This window comes from Agelaius phoeniceus, chromosome 1, assembly GCF_051311805.1.
Source record: "Agelaius phoeniceus isolate bAgePho1 chromosome 1, bAgePho1.hap1, whole genome shotgun sequence".
NCBI lineage: Eukaryota > Metazoa > Chordata > Aves > Passeriformes > Icteridae > Agelaius > Agelaius phoeniceus.
This window is the reverse complement of record NC_135265.1, coordinates 134,690,168-134,707,225: the sequence shown is the minus strand read 5'-3', so window position 1 is coordinate 134,707,225 and position 17,058 is coordinate 134,690,168. Positions and strand designations below refer to the sequence as shown.

Below are 17,058 nucleotides of genomic sequence, written 5' to 3'. Positions count from 1 at the left end.
TGGCACAAAGCTCCAGTTCCCAGGACAGGCTCTCAGCACAGGCTGATAACAAGCACCGCAGGCCAGAACTGGGGCATTGAGCCTGTGGCCTGCTGCTAACAATGGAAGTGCTCTTCTTAATAGCTTTCATTTATTCCAGGTTTCATGGCAGCAGAGGAAACTCATCATTAGCTGGCTGTGCAGCGTGACCTGCCCAGCATTTGTGGTACAGCTGTTCTCAAACATGCACTCCCTCATACTTAATGTGCACTAAAATCTCCACTCCTGTGTCAAATTGAGTTCAGTTATATTAAGTGTTGTTCAAATGAGACTAGTTTTAATCAACTTAGCACTGTCCATTTGGTGACTTGAGGTATTTATTTGGTTGTTGGTATTTATTCTACACTCTTTTGGGTTACTCCTAAAGATATGGCAGAAGCCTGGACTAAAACCAGTGGTCACTGCAGAGACTTCACTGGACCCCTGTAGTGACTACCCTTTGACTGGGGATAGTTCTGCTGAAGGGAAGGAACCTCAACTACCTTATTTTTTCTGAAAGATTTAAGGCTGTAGTCTCCTAAAACACAGGAGAGCTCAGCCTGCTTGAACAGCAGACAGAGTGTGTCATATGTCTGAACATCTAATTATAGTGTCTTGTATGGTAAAATGAGGATTTTTTTTTAAACTTTGCTGTAATTTCTAATGTTCTGAAAAAAAATCCTGGAAATGTAGAAGGTTATATGTTAAAGAAACTCTCCCATCTGACCATTCTGATGGCAATCTAGGAGTCCCACTTGCACCATTCCAAATTTTAATGCTGGGACAGGAGCCCCTTTGCAGCAAGTAAATCCAGTGATGTAACACGTTTGACTCCCTGCACACACCACACTCAGACCTAAGCTCCCCACATCAGCTTGACCATAGCAGCATCCCAGATGTCCTGTACCTTTTAAGTAATTTAATTGTGATGCAGCAACTTAGAGAGCCTCTGGGGAAGAAACCCCAATGAAATGATCACTGGGTTTTTATACCCTCACAGTCTGTGCACTCATGCTTCAAGCACCTCTTGATCCAATGGTGGTTTTGGTCTGGGGTTTTCCTGTTGTTCACTGGGTCCTGCAGAGTCTCTGTGTGACTGACCATCCTTGCCTGGCTGGTGTTGCAGGTCCCCAGGCCCTTTGCAGGCAGAGGGTCAGTGCTCCTTCCTGCTCCTTGCTTGTGGTTCCAGCCATGCAGGGCACAGTGAGCACGTCACACACCAAGCAATCTGAACTGGGTGTGCTGCTCAACAGTCCTCCTGCTAATGTACTGAAAGGAAAAAGAAAAAACTCTCAAGGCATTTAACCACTGCCTTTACATACAGGATTACTGCAAGTAACAAACATAACAAAATTAAGGCTACCAAGATTACCATAGGGCAGAATACAAATTCATAAATTCTTGTGCATAAATACTCAAGTGATTACAAATACAAAATCACCAAGGACTCTCAGAAGTCTTTTACTTATCAACTGATTGATCACCCACTCTTCATTTGATGTGAGAATTGTGTATCCAGTTTTCCTTACCTAAAACTTAAACAGCAAAACTTGAAACAGCAAAATAAGGAAATTGTAGGAAAGTATATGGCCTTCTCATTCTGGTGCTAACTTGGATTTTCTAGAGAATACCTTAATTAAAACTTAATCTCCAGGCTATATATTATATACCTGTATTTCAGATGGCATGTGCTGATACAATTGAGCAGCACAATTTTCTTTTCTGCTCTTACATGCTCTTTTTGCATCTAAAAAATATACTGTATCAACAGTACAGTTTGAATGCAAACAAAGGTTGACTTCCTTCATCTATTGGGATGCTGAAAAAGCCAGCTGTTAAATTATTTACAATAAAATAGCCATTTTAAAGTGGTATTTGCAAAAGCATAGTCAAGGGGCCTGGCATCACTGGGTGAGGGGTCACTGCCTGTTGGTTAATCACCCACAAATCCTGCACAAGTACTCAGGGTCTTCATCTAACCTATTCTGGTTTACAGGCAATATAGGAACGTTATATGCAGGCACACATGCTTTAAAATTCCTTTGTCTAAGTATTGGTCTATCTGGTTTTGGATACTTTTCCCAGCTTCCAGAGGAATAGGATACTGTCTCACAGAGGCTGGCATGTCTGCCTTAGTTTTAATGCACATGGGTGGTTCCCCACCTGTAGTGGTCTTACTCCAGAACTCTCATAATAACACAGCTTTCAATATTTCTAGTATCTTTTGCTCTTTTTTGAAGCTCTCAGTAACCACACCCAGTGCCATTATTGAATCCATTCCCTCTGGTGACACATGCAATTCTGCATCTAAGGCCTGTAGAAGGTCAACAAGCACACTGAGGAATCTTCTACTAATACAAACCTTCCCAGCACACTCTTATATCCTATCATTGCTAACACAGGCTTACTTAAATTTTTCCCTGCCCAGTGGCTCCATGTATGCATACTTTGTCTGTTAAACTTTGTCTGACCCTCTTGGGGCAAAGTTTAAGAGGATAATGTGGCTCCTGTATCTATCAGAAATTCAACAATGACACCCAATCCCCACATACTACTACTATATGTCCCTGTTGTTCTGGGTGTTCTCCACAAATTGTATATTTCTAATTGTATGGCTCCCTCAAATTCAGTAGAATTGCTGGCCTCTAGTCATTGTGACAATATATCCTTGCATAATTACTCCCCCACTTGGTTGGAAAGGCCATTCTCTTTGCCTATGTTCTAAATTTCCACAATAGTAACACTCCATTTCCACATTCCTTTTCTGTCTCTTTCTGCTTTCTGGTTTAGGTCCACTAATTGTATTTGGTTGTCTTCTCTTCCATTTTCTCCCCTGAAGATTTCCTGTCATGGCAACAGCCATCAGATTTTCCACTTTCTCCAATTTCCCTTTTCTCCTCTACTTGCTTTGCCCTCTGTTTTTTTCTTTCTCCCATCACACATGAATACTGCAACACATGAATTTTCTGTAGTGTTACTCCCTGCCACCTTGGCATATGCTCCTTAAATTACTTTTGGCTGTCGGGTGCTGCCTGACCTACAAAAACACTAATTGCAAGTGTACCATTAAAGTTTTGTGAAGCCATTGCCCCATATTCTAGCAAAACCTGTTGGAGGCAGCCCCCAAAATCTCTAGTTTTGTTGTCCATTCTCTGTCTGCAATTCCATTATTTTAGTCCAGTTAACTTTTCATTCCCCATGATCATATTGCTTCAACCAGGTTTTGAACTCTTGTCTGATATGCAGGCCTGTCCTCCACGGTATTATAATTCCAATTCAGGTCATTCACTGGCCAGGGGCTCCTGTTTCCTTCTGTTGGCAGTGCCCATTCTGCTTTGCTATTAATTACTTTTTCCCTTTCACCAGGCCAGAACAGTTCTTTCAAAAGCACCTGCATGTCCCCCACAGCTTGGGTCATGTCCAGTACATATATTACAGCTGAGCACATTTCTTGCTGCCTTCCCTCAGCCTTAGCATCTCACTTTCCTATAATGCCAAATCACTCGGACTCCACGGGTGTTTGATAAACAGGGAGTAGCCCCACAGGAGAAGTTAGATGGTGTTGAAGGAGTATTTAAAGGACAGGGCGGTGCCGAGGCAGAAAGAGCGCCGGCATTCCTGCTTTGGATTTGAATCCCGCGATCAGCAGGGCGGAACGCCAGGGTTTCTGCTTTGAGGCTCCGCCAGCGTCACCATCGGTTCGGCTTCCCTCTGCTGACTTCTCATCCGTGCACTGCTGCTCCAAACATAACAATAATCCATGTGATCTGGGAATCCATTTTCCAGACACTGCCGCAGGAAAGTTAATTTGTGTAGATCAAAAAGTGCCTTGCGCTGGCCATTGTTCTGCCGCTACAGGTTACAGCCGGCCGATGCTCCTGGCACAGCGCCACTGCCTGCTCTTGGAATAACAGCAATGCCGGACACGCTGTTAACCTGTGAGTGATTTAATCGCCGTGCACCTGCGGGCCTCTGGGGAAAGACCCTCCCAAAAAAGATCACTGGAGTTTTATTCCCTCACAGTTTGCACCCGCATTTCTCACAGCTCTTGGTCCAGCGCTGGGTTTCGGTCTGGGCTCTCCTCACTGTTCATCAGGTCCCTCGGGGCCTTGCGGTGACTTGGCCACCCCCTGGCTGGTGCTGCCGCTCCCCTAAGGGCCCTTGCCCATTCACAGCTCGGTGTCTGGATCCCCAGCCACTGTCCCCAGCCAAGCCACACCGAGATTATCTGCAAGGTGCGTTTTCAAACAGTATAAACCAGTATCCTATTTTAAAATATACAGTATATTCAAGAATATGTACTAAATGTATATATAGATACATATGTAGACACATATAGGCCATATACAAACTGATACAGAGCACATATATGTCAGTTAAACCAAATCCAACAAGGATTTGTCCCTATTCTGGATTAGCAGAATATTTACAAGGCTGCCCTAGTACTTTCCAGTGCTACACTGTTTTCCTAGCTAAAAGCCAACTTCCCCCCTTCCCTTTTCCTAGCAGATCTGTGACATCTTTTATTCTATCAAGATGTGAATAGCAGGTGGAAGAATATTATACTTTCAGATATGGACATATGAATCTGAAAATCCTTTACATTTCAACCTAATTCTAAAAGGGATCTAAAAAATAAGTGGTTCTATATAGCAAGAGAGATTGATATATCATATTATGATTCTGTTTTAGACTTGTGTCCTTTCTTTACACATGACACTGTACTTCATAGAATCTCAGGGCTGTCTTGCTTGGGAAAGATGTGTACAATGTCCAACTCTCAACACAGCACTGCCAAGTCGAGCACCAAATCATATCTCTAAGAAACATATTTACTGTTTTTTAAATATCTCTAGGGAGATATTCTTGTAGACATTCTGTTCATAAAAATGTAAAAGGAGTAATCTAAAAGCAGTGACATTAAGAGTCAAGGACAGATGCAGCTCCATTACCAGTTTTTGATCAGTTAGAGTAATTTTAAGCACCATTAAAATATGAACTTTTATAGGCTATATTTTGTCATTATCAACTGAATGTTCCAGTGTTGGTGCCTGCACCGGACAGAAAAGCATCTCACAACACAAGGATTTGTAGTTCTCAATTTGAGGCGGTGATTTAACCCCAAACACGAAGTCTGGCTTTTTACTGTAACAAAAATGTTTCACATTCTGAGGAGTAATTCACAATGATGAGGACACACAAGCACCACAACTTGAAAATCGTGAGCCTTTCTAGTGTTTTTGAGCTTCATGAGAAAAACTAGCACACGCAGCACACTGTGTATTTTGCACAGAAACGAACAGGTTAAATAATTTGTTTTTCCTTAATGTGATAAACTGCGTACAACCCCTAACCGATTCCCTTCTCACCTCCCTGTAAAACAGGATCTACCTCTAGGCTGAACTAAATCTATGGCTTTTTCCTAGTGCACACTTGTCCACGGGAGTCCTTTACCAGGACATTACGGCAGCAGCGAGTATCCCGCAGAGATCAGCGGACAGAAACGCTCACAGCCCCTAAACAAACCAAGGGCCACCTTTCCCTTCCAGGAGCTGAACCTAGGACCCCGAGCCTAGGACACCGAGCCCCGGCGCGGAGGCCGGGCCGCTCCGGCCCCTCACGCCGCGGCGGAGGCGGCGCCGGGCGGGGCGGTGCTGCCGGAAGCGCGGCGAGCTCCCGCCTCCCGCCGGGGTCGGGGGTCAGCAGCGCCCGCCGGCTGCGGGCGCCCATGGAGGGCTCGGAGGAGGAGGAGCCGGGGCCCGAGGGGCCGCTGCAGCAGCTGCTGAAGCGGCAGCGCAAGGAGAAGCGGGAGCTCCAGGGTGAGGAGCGCTGTGCCTGGTGCAGGGCGAGCGGGGAGCAGGCTGGGGAGCGGCGGAGGGAACACGCGGGGCCGGCTGGTCTCGGCGTCCCCTCTCCGCCTTCCCTCGCAGGACGCCCCGCTCGGCAGCGCGAGTAGCTCGGAGGGGCGGGAGGGACGGCGGCGGCTGTGGAGAAGGAGGGAGCAGCCCTGGCAGTGCCCTCGCAGGGGGACGAGGACGGCGGGAGCAAATGGTGCGTGCGGGCAGCGGTGCGGCAGCCGGGCTGCGCTCGGCGTGAGGGCGGCCTGCGGAGCTCGCCTTGCCCTGGCCTCGGGAGCCGGGATTTAATGCTGGGCTATTGGCGTGATGTTCGCGGTTTGGTACTTTGATTTCAAGTTGAAAAAGGTGTGGTCGTTTAAGGCATTTTAGATTGAAAAGCCTGCACAGGGGCTCTTCCTGCCCAGCCTGATATGTTTCTTCATTCCAAGTTTCTTCATTCTTCATTCATTCAGGCAGTTGACCTGAACTGAATTTTCATGTCCTGTCCATCCATAATGAATGGTCTTACGGTGCTTCAATATAAACTTGTAACACTTTGCGTCATTTGACCTACCCTATTACAATATATTCGTATAATTAAGGCGGTCTGATAGATGGATTCTGTTGAGTTTCATAGTTGTTACATCATTTTTGTTAAGCTTTTCTCATTGCTAGTGTATTGATACGGCCTTTTCCTTGTTTGGTTTTTTGGTATGTAATGAAATAGGCCCATCTGCAACCTCTTATCAGAGGGTTAAAGAAGAAAGGACTCAGGTTGCATACTGTCACTAAATCTATAGGAACTTACTGTTTTGAGAGACCTGTTTCTCCCTCAAATTTGGTTGAAATTGAAGAGGCTTAGGAACAGGCATTGCCAGAGGTGGCTGGGGTGCATGGCACCTTCACTGGGAGTGGCTGAGGAGCAGAGGGATTTTACACCTAGAGATGGGGTGATAATGGCAGTTCTCCGCTACCCAATGGTGGGAGGGGTGTCTGCAAGGCAGAGTCCCTTTCTTCCCAGTTGGGAGAGGCAGCTGGCTTACAGGTAGGTACGTTTGCCTACTAGTAAAATAGATTCCTGGTATGTGCATTGAGAACTGTTTACCAGAGAACAAAGCTGTTGGTGAGAATTAACACAAGGTGTATCTCAACCTCTGAAAATCTCAACACCTTCTCTGGTTCATGGTACTTGTCTCCACAATCCCCTCCTCCCTTTTCACTACCCTTACTCTCTCCTGTGTATTTGTGTGTGCCTTTTATGTTCTGGATTCATTTTTCCTGTATTATGTTAATTTTAAGGAACAATGCTGCTTTTCTGTCATAAGCAGCTTCATCTGTGGGGCTGAATGCTTAACATAGATCTTTCAGTGTAAGCCTCTTCCTGCCTTCCTTTGAAAAGTTTCATTATCATTGCCATCATCTTCAGCTCAATTGGGTTAGTCAAGGATGAAGGACAAGAAAATGTACAGGTGATGAATAGCAAGCAGGGTGTTAAATAATTGCTGATGTAACTCTAAAACAGTGAATACAGAAGTGGCAGAAGTAGGGGGAGTGTTCATTTAGGAACACATGAGAAAACTATGGGGGAATGTGGTTCTAGTTTCTACTGTCTAATGGATGGAGCCAGACTCATCAAAGAATGGAGGATGGACTAGAGACACGGGCTGAAGGGCAGCAAGAAAAATCTTCCTGGGAAGAATAGGGGAAAATATTTTCATAGCAAGAATCATTAAATTTTGGGAAAAAAGTTTCCCAGAAGGATTGCAGAATGCTGACCCCTGGAGACTGCACAGTCACCTGAATTAATTTCAGGTGCATCTGAATTGGCATAACCTGATGCAGCTTTGAATTCAGCTCCACTTTGAGAAGGAGGTAGAACTAGGTTTCCATTCAACACCATTTCGAACCAAAGTATTCTGTGATTTTAGAAGTGAAGCGTTGACTTACAGCCTAGAAATACTTAGGAGCTTTACTCAAGTTAAGATTTTTTTTTTTCGATACCCATTTTGCTCTTAGAAAGTTTGTCTTAATTAGGATGGGTAAACTCAGTTTTTAATTTTAGTCTGCTGTGTAATTTAAAAACTACGCATTTTCCTGTGTGATTTGATATTTTGATGCCCACATAATCTTTCTCAAGGCAACAGGCCAAAGTCTGCTGCATTGATGAAGTTCATATGTATTTTTATTAGTAACCTGGCATAAGTTTTTCTCTTCTTCAGAGAAAGAAAGAAAAGAAAAGGCAGTTTACATCTTTTAAGAAAAAATATAGCCATTTGGAAAATGTGAAGATAAGAACCAGCAGTCTCACAGCTAAACTATTATACTGATTTGTTGATGTTTGTAAATTAGTTTTTCTGGGTGACTTGCAGTCATTTTCTGCAATGATCATAGAGTACATATTAAGAAATAATGTTTTATTACACTGCTTCTCTAACAGCAAAAATTCAAGGCATGAAAAATGCTGTTCCCAAGAATGATAAGAAGAGACGAAAACAGCTGGCAGATGAAGTTGCTAAACTAGAGGCAGAACTTGAACAGAAGCACAAGGAGGAATTAAAGCAGCTGAAGGAAGCTTCACCTGAACAGAATAAGGTAGGTGCCCTAACTTCAGCTGAAGTTGTACAGGTACAATTTATGTTAGGGCTTTTTTAATTTTTAAAAATTATGGTGAAATAGTAATTCAAAGCAGTTATCCTCTTTTTCACAGTATTAGTAACTCTTTTTCAACTTAGGAACGTTTTAGCTGTTACAGTAAGTGGGCAGTGCTAGAAGGGGCATGTAACAGTGAGGGATTTCTGTTGTTGAGCTCTTTTGAGAGAGTGGCTTGGTTGCCAAAGAATCGCTGTAAAAGATATTTCAAAAGCAGGTTTAATATAAATTTGCAAAAGCATGACATAATTTGATGGCAAGATTTACTCTGGTACTGAATCCATGGATGAGGCATACAAGAAAACTCCTTACACAAATGCCAAGCTGTAACAGAAAGTAAATGTAGAGTGGGGGGAAAGATGCACCACCACAAGTAGTATTTTGTGTTGCTTTTAAGGCTACATGGGTAACTCAGTTATGTTAGAGAATTATTTTTTCAGGATACTGTTCTATTGCCTCTCTGGTTATCTTATGTAAACTACTCAAGTATTGAAACCTTCAGCAGGTGTTTGACTCATCCAGTGTGTTTTGTCTTGCAGTTTTGTCAACAGTGTGACTGATCTTTTTGTATAGCTCATACATTTACTGAGTTAAGTTTGTCATTTTCTTGAGAAGTTTCAACTCTCTGTCTTTTTCAACTCCTGGTTATGCTTTGATATAGAGGATGGACCCTTCTGCTTTAATTTTCACAGAACTTACTAATGGCTGTTTGGATACCTCATAGGCTGGCATGGTGAGGAAAGCTTTTCCTTTCAGCCAGGAAGCAGTGTTCACCAGTATGTTAGAGAACATACAGCTTAAATTTGAGGTGCACATAACTCTGTTGGGACTGTAGAAAGTAACAAAATGCAAGACAGTAGTTTGGGATGTGAAATACTTTGATGGCTTCTCTGCTATACAGGGATCTTTGTGGTTAAACTTCATAAAAATACCCTGGAAGAAAACTTAAAATTGTTTCAGAAGATGCATGTCTTCGTTATTGTTTATACTAATAAGAACATTTGACTTTTTTTCCCTTTTAGACAGATTCCATAGCTGATGGGGTTGCAAATATAGAGCTTGAAGGAGTAGAGCAGCAGATTCAGCATCATCGAATATCAAAAGCACAGAAGAGGCGGGTATGACTTCATGTTAAACATTTTGCAAATAACTGATTGATTATCTTCAGCTAAACTTAACTGTCATAGCCAAAGGTAAACGTTTTTACTGGGGACATTACCTGGGTAATTCTGTATTGATGCTGTACCTACTGGATGCTTTGAGAATCTCTTAAACTGCTGCCTAGACATATGTAATGATTTTATAAGTAATTGTACTTTTCTACCCTCAGCCGTGAGCCAGTAGAATAGGTCAGAAAATGGGAACCATAAAAAAAACTTGTAAAGCAAATTATTTTTTAAAGACTTTCACTAAAAATATTATTAAAGAAGTAAAGTAATTGAATTAAAATACTGTGTGGAAATTATGCAACTAGTGATACTTTATACATTTAACGAAAGAACATCAATACTGAAGAAAATCTGTAAAATATCAAGTTGCTAAGAAACACTACCTAATGTCCTGTTCTGTTAGGCTTAGATCTGGTTAAACATCACATGTTGTGATGGATTAACATTGTCATTGTACCTGCCTGAAATTGGGTCATGGCCAGGGGAACACTGCTTTATTGCATATTTCATCCCCTGTTACATGTCACTATGAACATGGCACCATGTCTAGGCAAACCAGGAACTCTGGTCTAGTTTTCCCATATTCTTATTGCCTAAACCTGTCTGGTCTTGATTTGTAGTGAATTTTAAGCATGAAAATGGAAAGATCATTCTTCATACTGCTTTCTTGTTTATTTGCTTATTTATTTTGGTTCTTGTTCCCATGTTAACATCAGCATGAACTTATGAAGCATTCTAGGAAAGTAATTTTTTTTTTTGTATTATTGCATCCCTACTAATATTCTCTACATGCATTCTTATCCATCCTTTAGGTTAGGAGCAGTCTTTTATGATGTAGAGTACCTGTCCTGAGGGAGTTTCAGTCTCATGGCATGAGCTCCATTATGCAGTTGTATACTTAACTGGTAGATCTCACACTTCTTATGAAAGAGCAGTATTTTCTGAGTTTAATTAAGAGTTCCCATACTTGAGTGTTGAAATAGTTGATCCTGAAGAAAGCATTATGATTAATAGACTATATAAGTGTTGTAAAGTGTTATTTTGCATGTTGATTTAATTAAGATTTCTCTTGTCATATAATTTTGGGTGTGGTTAACTGTGGAGGCAGTTGGGACGTATTAGTCACTTAGCATTTGCTAAATTTTGGGTTTAGGAGGTCCCCAAGATCAGTCTGAATCAGGTGGTACTGATTCAGACAAATATTTTATAGATAAGAACGTACTGAGAAAGCATTGGAAGAACTAGAAGCAAGCACTAAGCCAAGAACTGTACGGGCATATTCTAAATTTTAACATTTCATGCAATTTTTGTGTGTTTTTAATCTAAGGAGAAAAAAGCTGCTTTGGAGAAAGAAAGAGAAGAAAGAATAGCTGAAGCTGAAATACAAAATTTAACTGGTGCTAGACATCTTGAAAGTCAGAAACTTGCCTGCCTATTGGCAGCAAGGCACTTAGAGATTAAACAAATCCCTTCAGATGGCCATTGCATGTACAGAGCTATTGAAGATCAGCTCAAGGATCACCAAAATTCCTGGACTGTAGCAACTCTGAGGAACCAAACAGCAAAGTATATGCAAAGTCACTGTGATGACTTCTTGCCTTTTCTTACAAACCCTAATACTGGAGATATGTATAGCAGAGGTAAGATTTTAAAAACAATTATAACTGTTTCTGATAAATCTCAGTCTCAGTTACAGCTTAATTGGGACTTTTATGGTTTTTGTAACTTTGTTACTGTATTGTGTTCCATGGAACACAGAATTATGATCTGCTATGAAACTTGGTACACCTGGATCTCTAATTAAGTATATATTTTTAAATTAATCTAGGAAATATTATTCCCCATTGGAAAAAAAAAACAAAACAGAACAAAACAGAACTTGCTGATTACTAGATGATGTGAACTCATTCGGGGATGTGATTTTGTTATTATAAACAGCTTGTCTACCAGGTTGGAATTATTTTCTTGTCAAGTTTAATATTGGTGTTTTCAATGTACACTGGAAAGCTGTTAAAAATGGGTGTGAAATTCAATCAAATCTATTTTATAATAGTTTGAATAGATGCATTTTCTTATTCTGTCTTGTTTTTTTCACTGCAAAGTAGTTTGGGACCATTTTTTACAAATAGACTAAATTAAAAAATATTAAGAGTTTTAGTGTGAAGTAACGGTGTAGGCTGAGTAAAAACAGAGTTTATGTACCTCTTATTTGAGCAATATATGATTTATTCATTATGCCTTGAACACCACAAAAATGACTGCATGAATTTCATTAACTTAATGCTACATTTGTTTAATAGTCATTGCTGTGGATTTCATGTGGTCACTGGGTGCTGTCTTTCCCATGTTGACAGAGATTAACGTCACAGGTTAGGTGTGTCCCAGGAGAATACTGAATAAAATTCTGCACAGCAACAAGGAATTGTGCTTTTCTGTTATAAAGGAAATGAATGAGAAGTCATTCTGAGCAGTCTTCAGAAAATCTGAAGATTCTTCTTTCTTAAAATCTGTAAGGTTCAGAAGCTTGAGGGTTTGTAATTTACAAACTTTAAACTTGGTATCTGTAGAACATGATCTGAAAAGATTAGCTATTTACAGAGGGACTATTAAGAATAAATACTTCAGAGGTTAAAAACAAGGCAGCTAATCTGGAAATTTAAATAAACCTAGCCAACTGTTTACCTACATGCAGTTGCAAGATTTGAAAAACATACCTGACACCTGGCTAATTTAAGAACTAGATACACTACTTGCTGTCACATTCTTTTCTAAAGTTTCTAAACATCCTCTGAAACTTGACATGAAGGAAACTGTGTGCAATTTCATGTGTGTTGTTACCTGTTGTTCTCTGAATAAAAAATTAAAGTATTAGCTGTACTTCTTTTTTTACTCTTTTTTATCCCTCTCTTCAGTCTGAAATTTTCTTTTCAAAACAGAATGAGTCTGGGGGTTTTTTTTGACAACTGTTTTTCTCTGCTTTTCTTCAGTGAACTTATGTATTTTCCTTTATAATGTGTTTGTACTTTTCTGCCTCTACTTTGCACAATCAGTCTTTTTCCTCAGCTGCTTGTTCTTAACCAAGACAAGTACTAAATGTTGTCTTTTCCTGCAGAGGAATTTGAGAAATACTGTGACGATATTGCAAATACAGCTGCATGGGGAGGTCAGCTGGAAGTAAGTATTGTATTGATAATTTTTATTTGTGAAATTCTGAAGTGGGTGAACACACCTTAAAAAAGGGCTTCCTTAGAAAGAATACCTGAAGGCATAAGGAAACATAGTTGTAAATAGCTTACTAAGAACTTTTTCTTGTGGTTATAGGTTGTTTTCCCACCATCTTTCTGATGGTGCACCACTGTTCTGATGTATTTGACAACATCCAAGTTAGTGAATTCATTTGGTATAAATATCATTAGAAAGACTGACACAATGAGTGGGGTGTATTGTTAGCTTGCTGTCATGTAAACGAGAACTTGTGCTTCAAAAAATACATATGTATTTTAATTTGTTTAATTTTTTATGAGAAGAGTTAGCAAATTAATGAAACTAGCCCAATGTTGTATCCTCTAAACAATGATTAAGGCAATCTGTTTTCAATTAAGGTTTTAAAAGTTAAAATAATTTTGCTTATTTTAATAAAGCATAATTTCTGAAAATATTTCTAATGTTAAGCTTGAACCATCTGCTAAAATTAAATGCCTAGTCTTCCTGTCTCCTACCTACTTTGTCTTTAATCTTATTACTAAATTGTTTTTGCCTTAAAGCTAAGGGCTTTGTCACACATTTTACAAACACCCATTGAAGTAGTGCAGATGGATTCTCCTCCCATTGTTGTTGGTGAAGAATATTCAGGGAAAACAATAACACTTGTGTAAGTATGCAATTTTATCACTTAAATTTAGTGCACTTATTTATGTAACAGAGGGCTCAGCTTTGATTCTCATCTGCTCTTTTGTTTTCTGTTACACATCTGATGTTGAAACAGTGCTTGAGTAATGGTTGTGCAGATCAGAAATTGTTTGTGATTGACACACTTTGGAGAAATTGTAATTAGACAGTGTCTGATGTGTATCAGTCGCTGATTTAGAGAATGCTGCAAGGTCATTTTACCTGGTAAATACTTACAAAATAATAATGACATTGATACAAGATGGAGAAAACTTTTTTCCTTCTTCAGGGTATTTGTCAAACTGTGCCTGGAAGTCACCAGAAATAAAAATTGTCTTTATTAATACTCTTCTATGTAATGATCCTATATGTTTTTGTTGCTAAAACTTGGCTTTATTTCAGTTGTCTTCCAGTGCTGTTACTGTTTGGCATGATGTATACTTTTTGTTCAACTGAACGCTATTTCTGTAACTTTTTTTTTAGGTATATGAGGCATGCCTATGGATTAGGAGAACATTACAATTCTGTGAAAGTTCTAACAGACACTGCTCCAGAGAACAGCAGCTAGCATACAGAAGTTGCACATTCTCATGGATAACAGTTGCATCGTGATGTGTTGGGCTCCAGGAAATTCCCAGTAAGACTGGAAAGTAAATGGCATGGATTAGAAATTAAAAAAAAAAAACATACAAAATACAAGACCCTGCAAGGTTTGACTGTAAATCAGACATGGCTCTTGATTTATAACAAAACCAAACCAAAACCACACAACAATATTTTGAACTTATTGGTATTAATTATGTTTAGAAGATCTTCTGTAAAATGGTGGCTGTGTAGATCAGGTTTTTTACAATAGAGCTTCCTCCCAATACTGCAGAGAAAATATCAAGTAGTAAAAATTCGTTTTGGTTAATCTGCATTTCTGCTGAAAATTTAAGGTTACCTGAAAAATTTAAGGTCCCTGTTCCAATATTTCTGTCAGATTTTCATGATAATGGAAGAGTTCAGGCATTTGAAAGAACTGATTGTACTTTGCTTATGGAATATTATCTGCAGTGTTTCTGTAGTCCTATTAGGATCTAATTTCAACAATGTAGTATTGATTCCCTTCTTTATTTGGGCAGAGAAGATGAGGAGGTAAATCCAGCAGCAGAATATCTTGGCTTGGCTGAAGGAATTGCACAATCTTTTTAAAGACTTCCATGTAAGATTTTTACCAAGTTTCTGTGTAGGGGGTTTTTTGAGTTGGCAGTAGGAATTCAACTCTTGTGCATTGTTATTAATGACTGTACATTGTACTGTCAGTGCAAGTTAACTGCACTGTTCATTCTCCACAGTCTTTCAGCTGTGCATTTCGGTGAATCCGAAATCTCACAGAGCTCCTCAGTGTCCTCACCTGAGGTACTGAAACTCATCTGGACTTATAATTTCTGGATCTGCTGATCTAAGCACTTTGTCATGTAAAGTGTGATGTTTTATAATGCTTAAAACAACTGGTTGCACACAAGCTGTAGAAATAATCACCTTGGGTTTTATCAGTAACTAAAGTTGATCTGGAAAAGAGTTAAGTTTATTTTAATTGCTTCTTATGATGCACAGAGACTTGAAACGTTTTAATATGGCTTGACTTTTTACATTAGAAATGTAGATTGTTGTCTGTAAATGCGACTTCAAAATGAGGAGCATACTGAAACCAAAATTTTAATGCAAATGTTTTTTAACAAGTGATTTTGTTAATTTTTAAAAAGCCTTAGTCAATAAAAGTATTGTATTTTACTGCTGCTGAGTTGGTTTGGAGAAAAGTGGTTCGTGAAAAGATTAAACACCTTTGCCCTGGTTTGTGGATTATGACCTAACAGTGTGTATCTTGTAGTAGTTTAATAAAGCTAGCCTGCAGACTTACATTCCTGGAACTTAGAAAAGTCTGCTCTTACTTAAGAGGGAGATAAGTGATCACTTTATGGGTCAGATTATGTCTGAATTAAAGCACTTTGAGAGAGAGGGGGTAAAAAAAACAGATCATTACAGCAGGAGTTTTTGGACAGCAATTCTTTAGGCTGGTGCCTGCCAGGAAAACAAAGTATTAACCAGATCAGGAGTTTTTACATTCTTATTTATCTGTTATAGTGTAATAAATATAGCTGGTTTATGCACCAAACCAGCTGGCTACTGTAAAATTTGGTTTACTACCTTGATTGTATAAAATGATGGTTTTAATTTCAAACAAAAAATAGGATACAACAGCATGGAAAAAATGTTTCTATTCATAATTCCATTACAAATTTCACTAAAAATAATAAAAAATACTCTTCTCTGCTTTGCTTAGAATTGATGTGATATAAAATGTACATGCTGCATTTTATAGATACACAGTTCTTTGGTTTATTTGGGTTTCAGTTTTGTTTGATTAATTCAGAGAGAAAAGATGCCAGAATTGGGGAACACCTGTACCAAGAGTTTGTCATGTTGAAGATGTTTACAGTTTGTATAAAGTTAAGTAATTTAATATAGTGAGTGAAAGATCCTTGCTTATGCTGTATGGGACTTGCCAAAAAGTAATAAATTGGTTTATTTGTGGCAAATCTTGTTGGGGTGTTTTATTTTATACTCAAATGTTCACTTATTTCCTAGTATGAATAAGCTTACCCGTTTAAGTTTTAGCATCCTATTGTAATATGAATTCTAAAACAATTGATTGTATTCAGGCAGACAGTGCTTCACTCCATATGAAATTGTTTCTGAACTGAATTTATCCTTTGCATTTTAGCAGTTAAACTTGGGCTCTTCTGAAAAACTGTATTTGAAAATCCTGTTGAACTTCAGGGGTCTTCTCACAATTAAGCTTCTAACTTTTGTCAGATTTCATTTTTCTCTGCAGAATAACACTATTTACTTCGAGTGTGTTGCAGTAGCTTTCCTTGCTTTCATCTGTAATTCAGTTTCTTCAGCTGCTATTTCTTTTAAGGAAAAGGGTATTTTTTGGGGTATTTTTTTGCAAGATTAATTAAGATTAATTGCCAGCAGGAATACTCACATGAACAGGGGGGAAGCTGTCTAGTGGTCTGCAGTAAATTGTGTATAATATTCTGAAAGGGAAGAACATATTTGTTGTTGAAAACAGTGGTTACATGTGGCTCTTAGTGCTTGTCCTTGTACCCTTCACTTACTCTGCACCAGGCTCTGCTTTCCTGTCTAGCTGTGTGGGCTGCAGGCAGCCCCAGAAAGGGGGTTGGAGGTGGGTGGCAGCCAGAGGGAGTGTAGACCTGTCATAATTTATTTAAGCAGTAAATTAATTCATCTAATAATTTATTATTCAGATAGTAAATTAGTTCAAGGATTTTTTTTAAAGAAAGAAATTATATAAAATGCAATGAAGCAGTGATGTCCCTTGTGCACTTTTGTATAGTTCTCATAACTTGTTGTGTTTGTGTATATTAAAATATTGCAGAAAGCTAAAATGGAGCTTTTTTATGTTGAGGGTGGCAGAGCAGTGGGAC

At 39.4% G+C, this 17,058-nt stretch overlaps 1 protein-coding gene and 1 long non-coding RNA gene across 3 annotated transcripts; one reads left to right on the top strand and one right to left on the bottom strand.

Annotated features, from left to right (window-relative positions):
- Positions 1-1,315: 1,315 nt before the first annotated feature.
- On the bottom strand, positions 1,316-5,669 carry LOC143695477 (uncharacterized). The gene is made up of 2 exons (XR_013184698.1): positions 5,473-5,669; positions 1,316-4,246 (listed from the first exon to the last, which is right to left on the bottom strand). It is a non-coding gene; the product is annotated as an uncharacterized LOC143695477 (long non-coding RNA).
- A 12-nt stretch (positions 5,670-5,681) lies between these two features.
- OTUD6B (OTU deubiquitinase 6B) lies at positions 5,682-16,143 on the top strand. 2 transcript variants are annotated; one of them, XM_054633462.2, is made up of 7 exons: positions 5,682-5,837; positions 8,293-8,447; positions 9,527-9,622; positions 11,001-11,313; positions 12,786-12,847; positions 13,438-13,544; positions 14,045-16,143. In XM_054633462.2, the coding sequence occupies exons 1-7, from the start codon at positions 5,747-5,749 to the stop codon at positions 14,127-14,129; spliced, it is 909 nt and encodes a 302-aa protein (XP_054489437.2). In that variant the 5' UTR covers positions 5,682-5,746; the 3' UTR covers positions 14,130-16,143. The 2 variants fall into 2 exon arrangements, with proteins under 2 accessions (XP_054489437.2, XP_077044192.1); XM_077188077.1 differs by lacking the exon at positions 5,682-5,837 and adding an exon at positions 5,939-6,069.
- Positions 16,144-17,058: the final 915 nt, after the last annotated feature.

Excerpts from the sequence above, each read along its gene's own strand:
- OTUD6B (XM_054633462.2), top strand. The coding sequence starts at position 5,747 with ATGGAGGGCTCGGAGGAGGAGGAGCCGGGGCCCGAGGGGCCGCTGCAG. Across the intron at positions 12,848-13,437 it reads CATGGGGAGGTCAGCTGGAA|CTAAGGGCTTTGTCACACAT; the intron begins GTAAGTATTGTA and ends TTTGCCTTAAAG. Across the intron at positions 13,545-14,044 it reads GGGAAAACAATAACACTTGT|GTATATGAGGCATGCCTATG; the intron begins GTAAGTATGCAA and ends CTTTTTTTTTAG.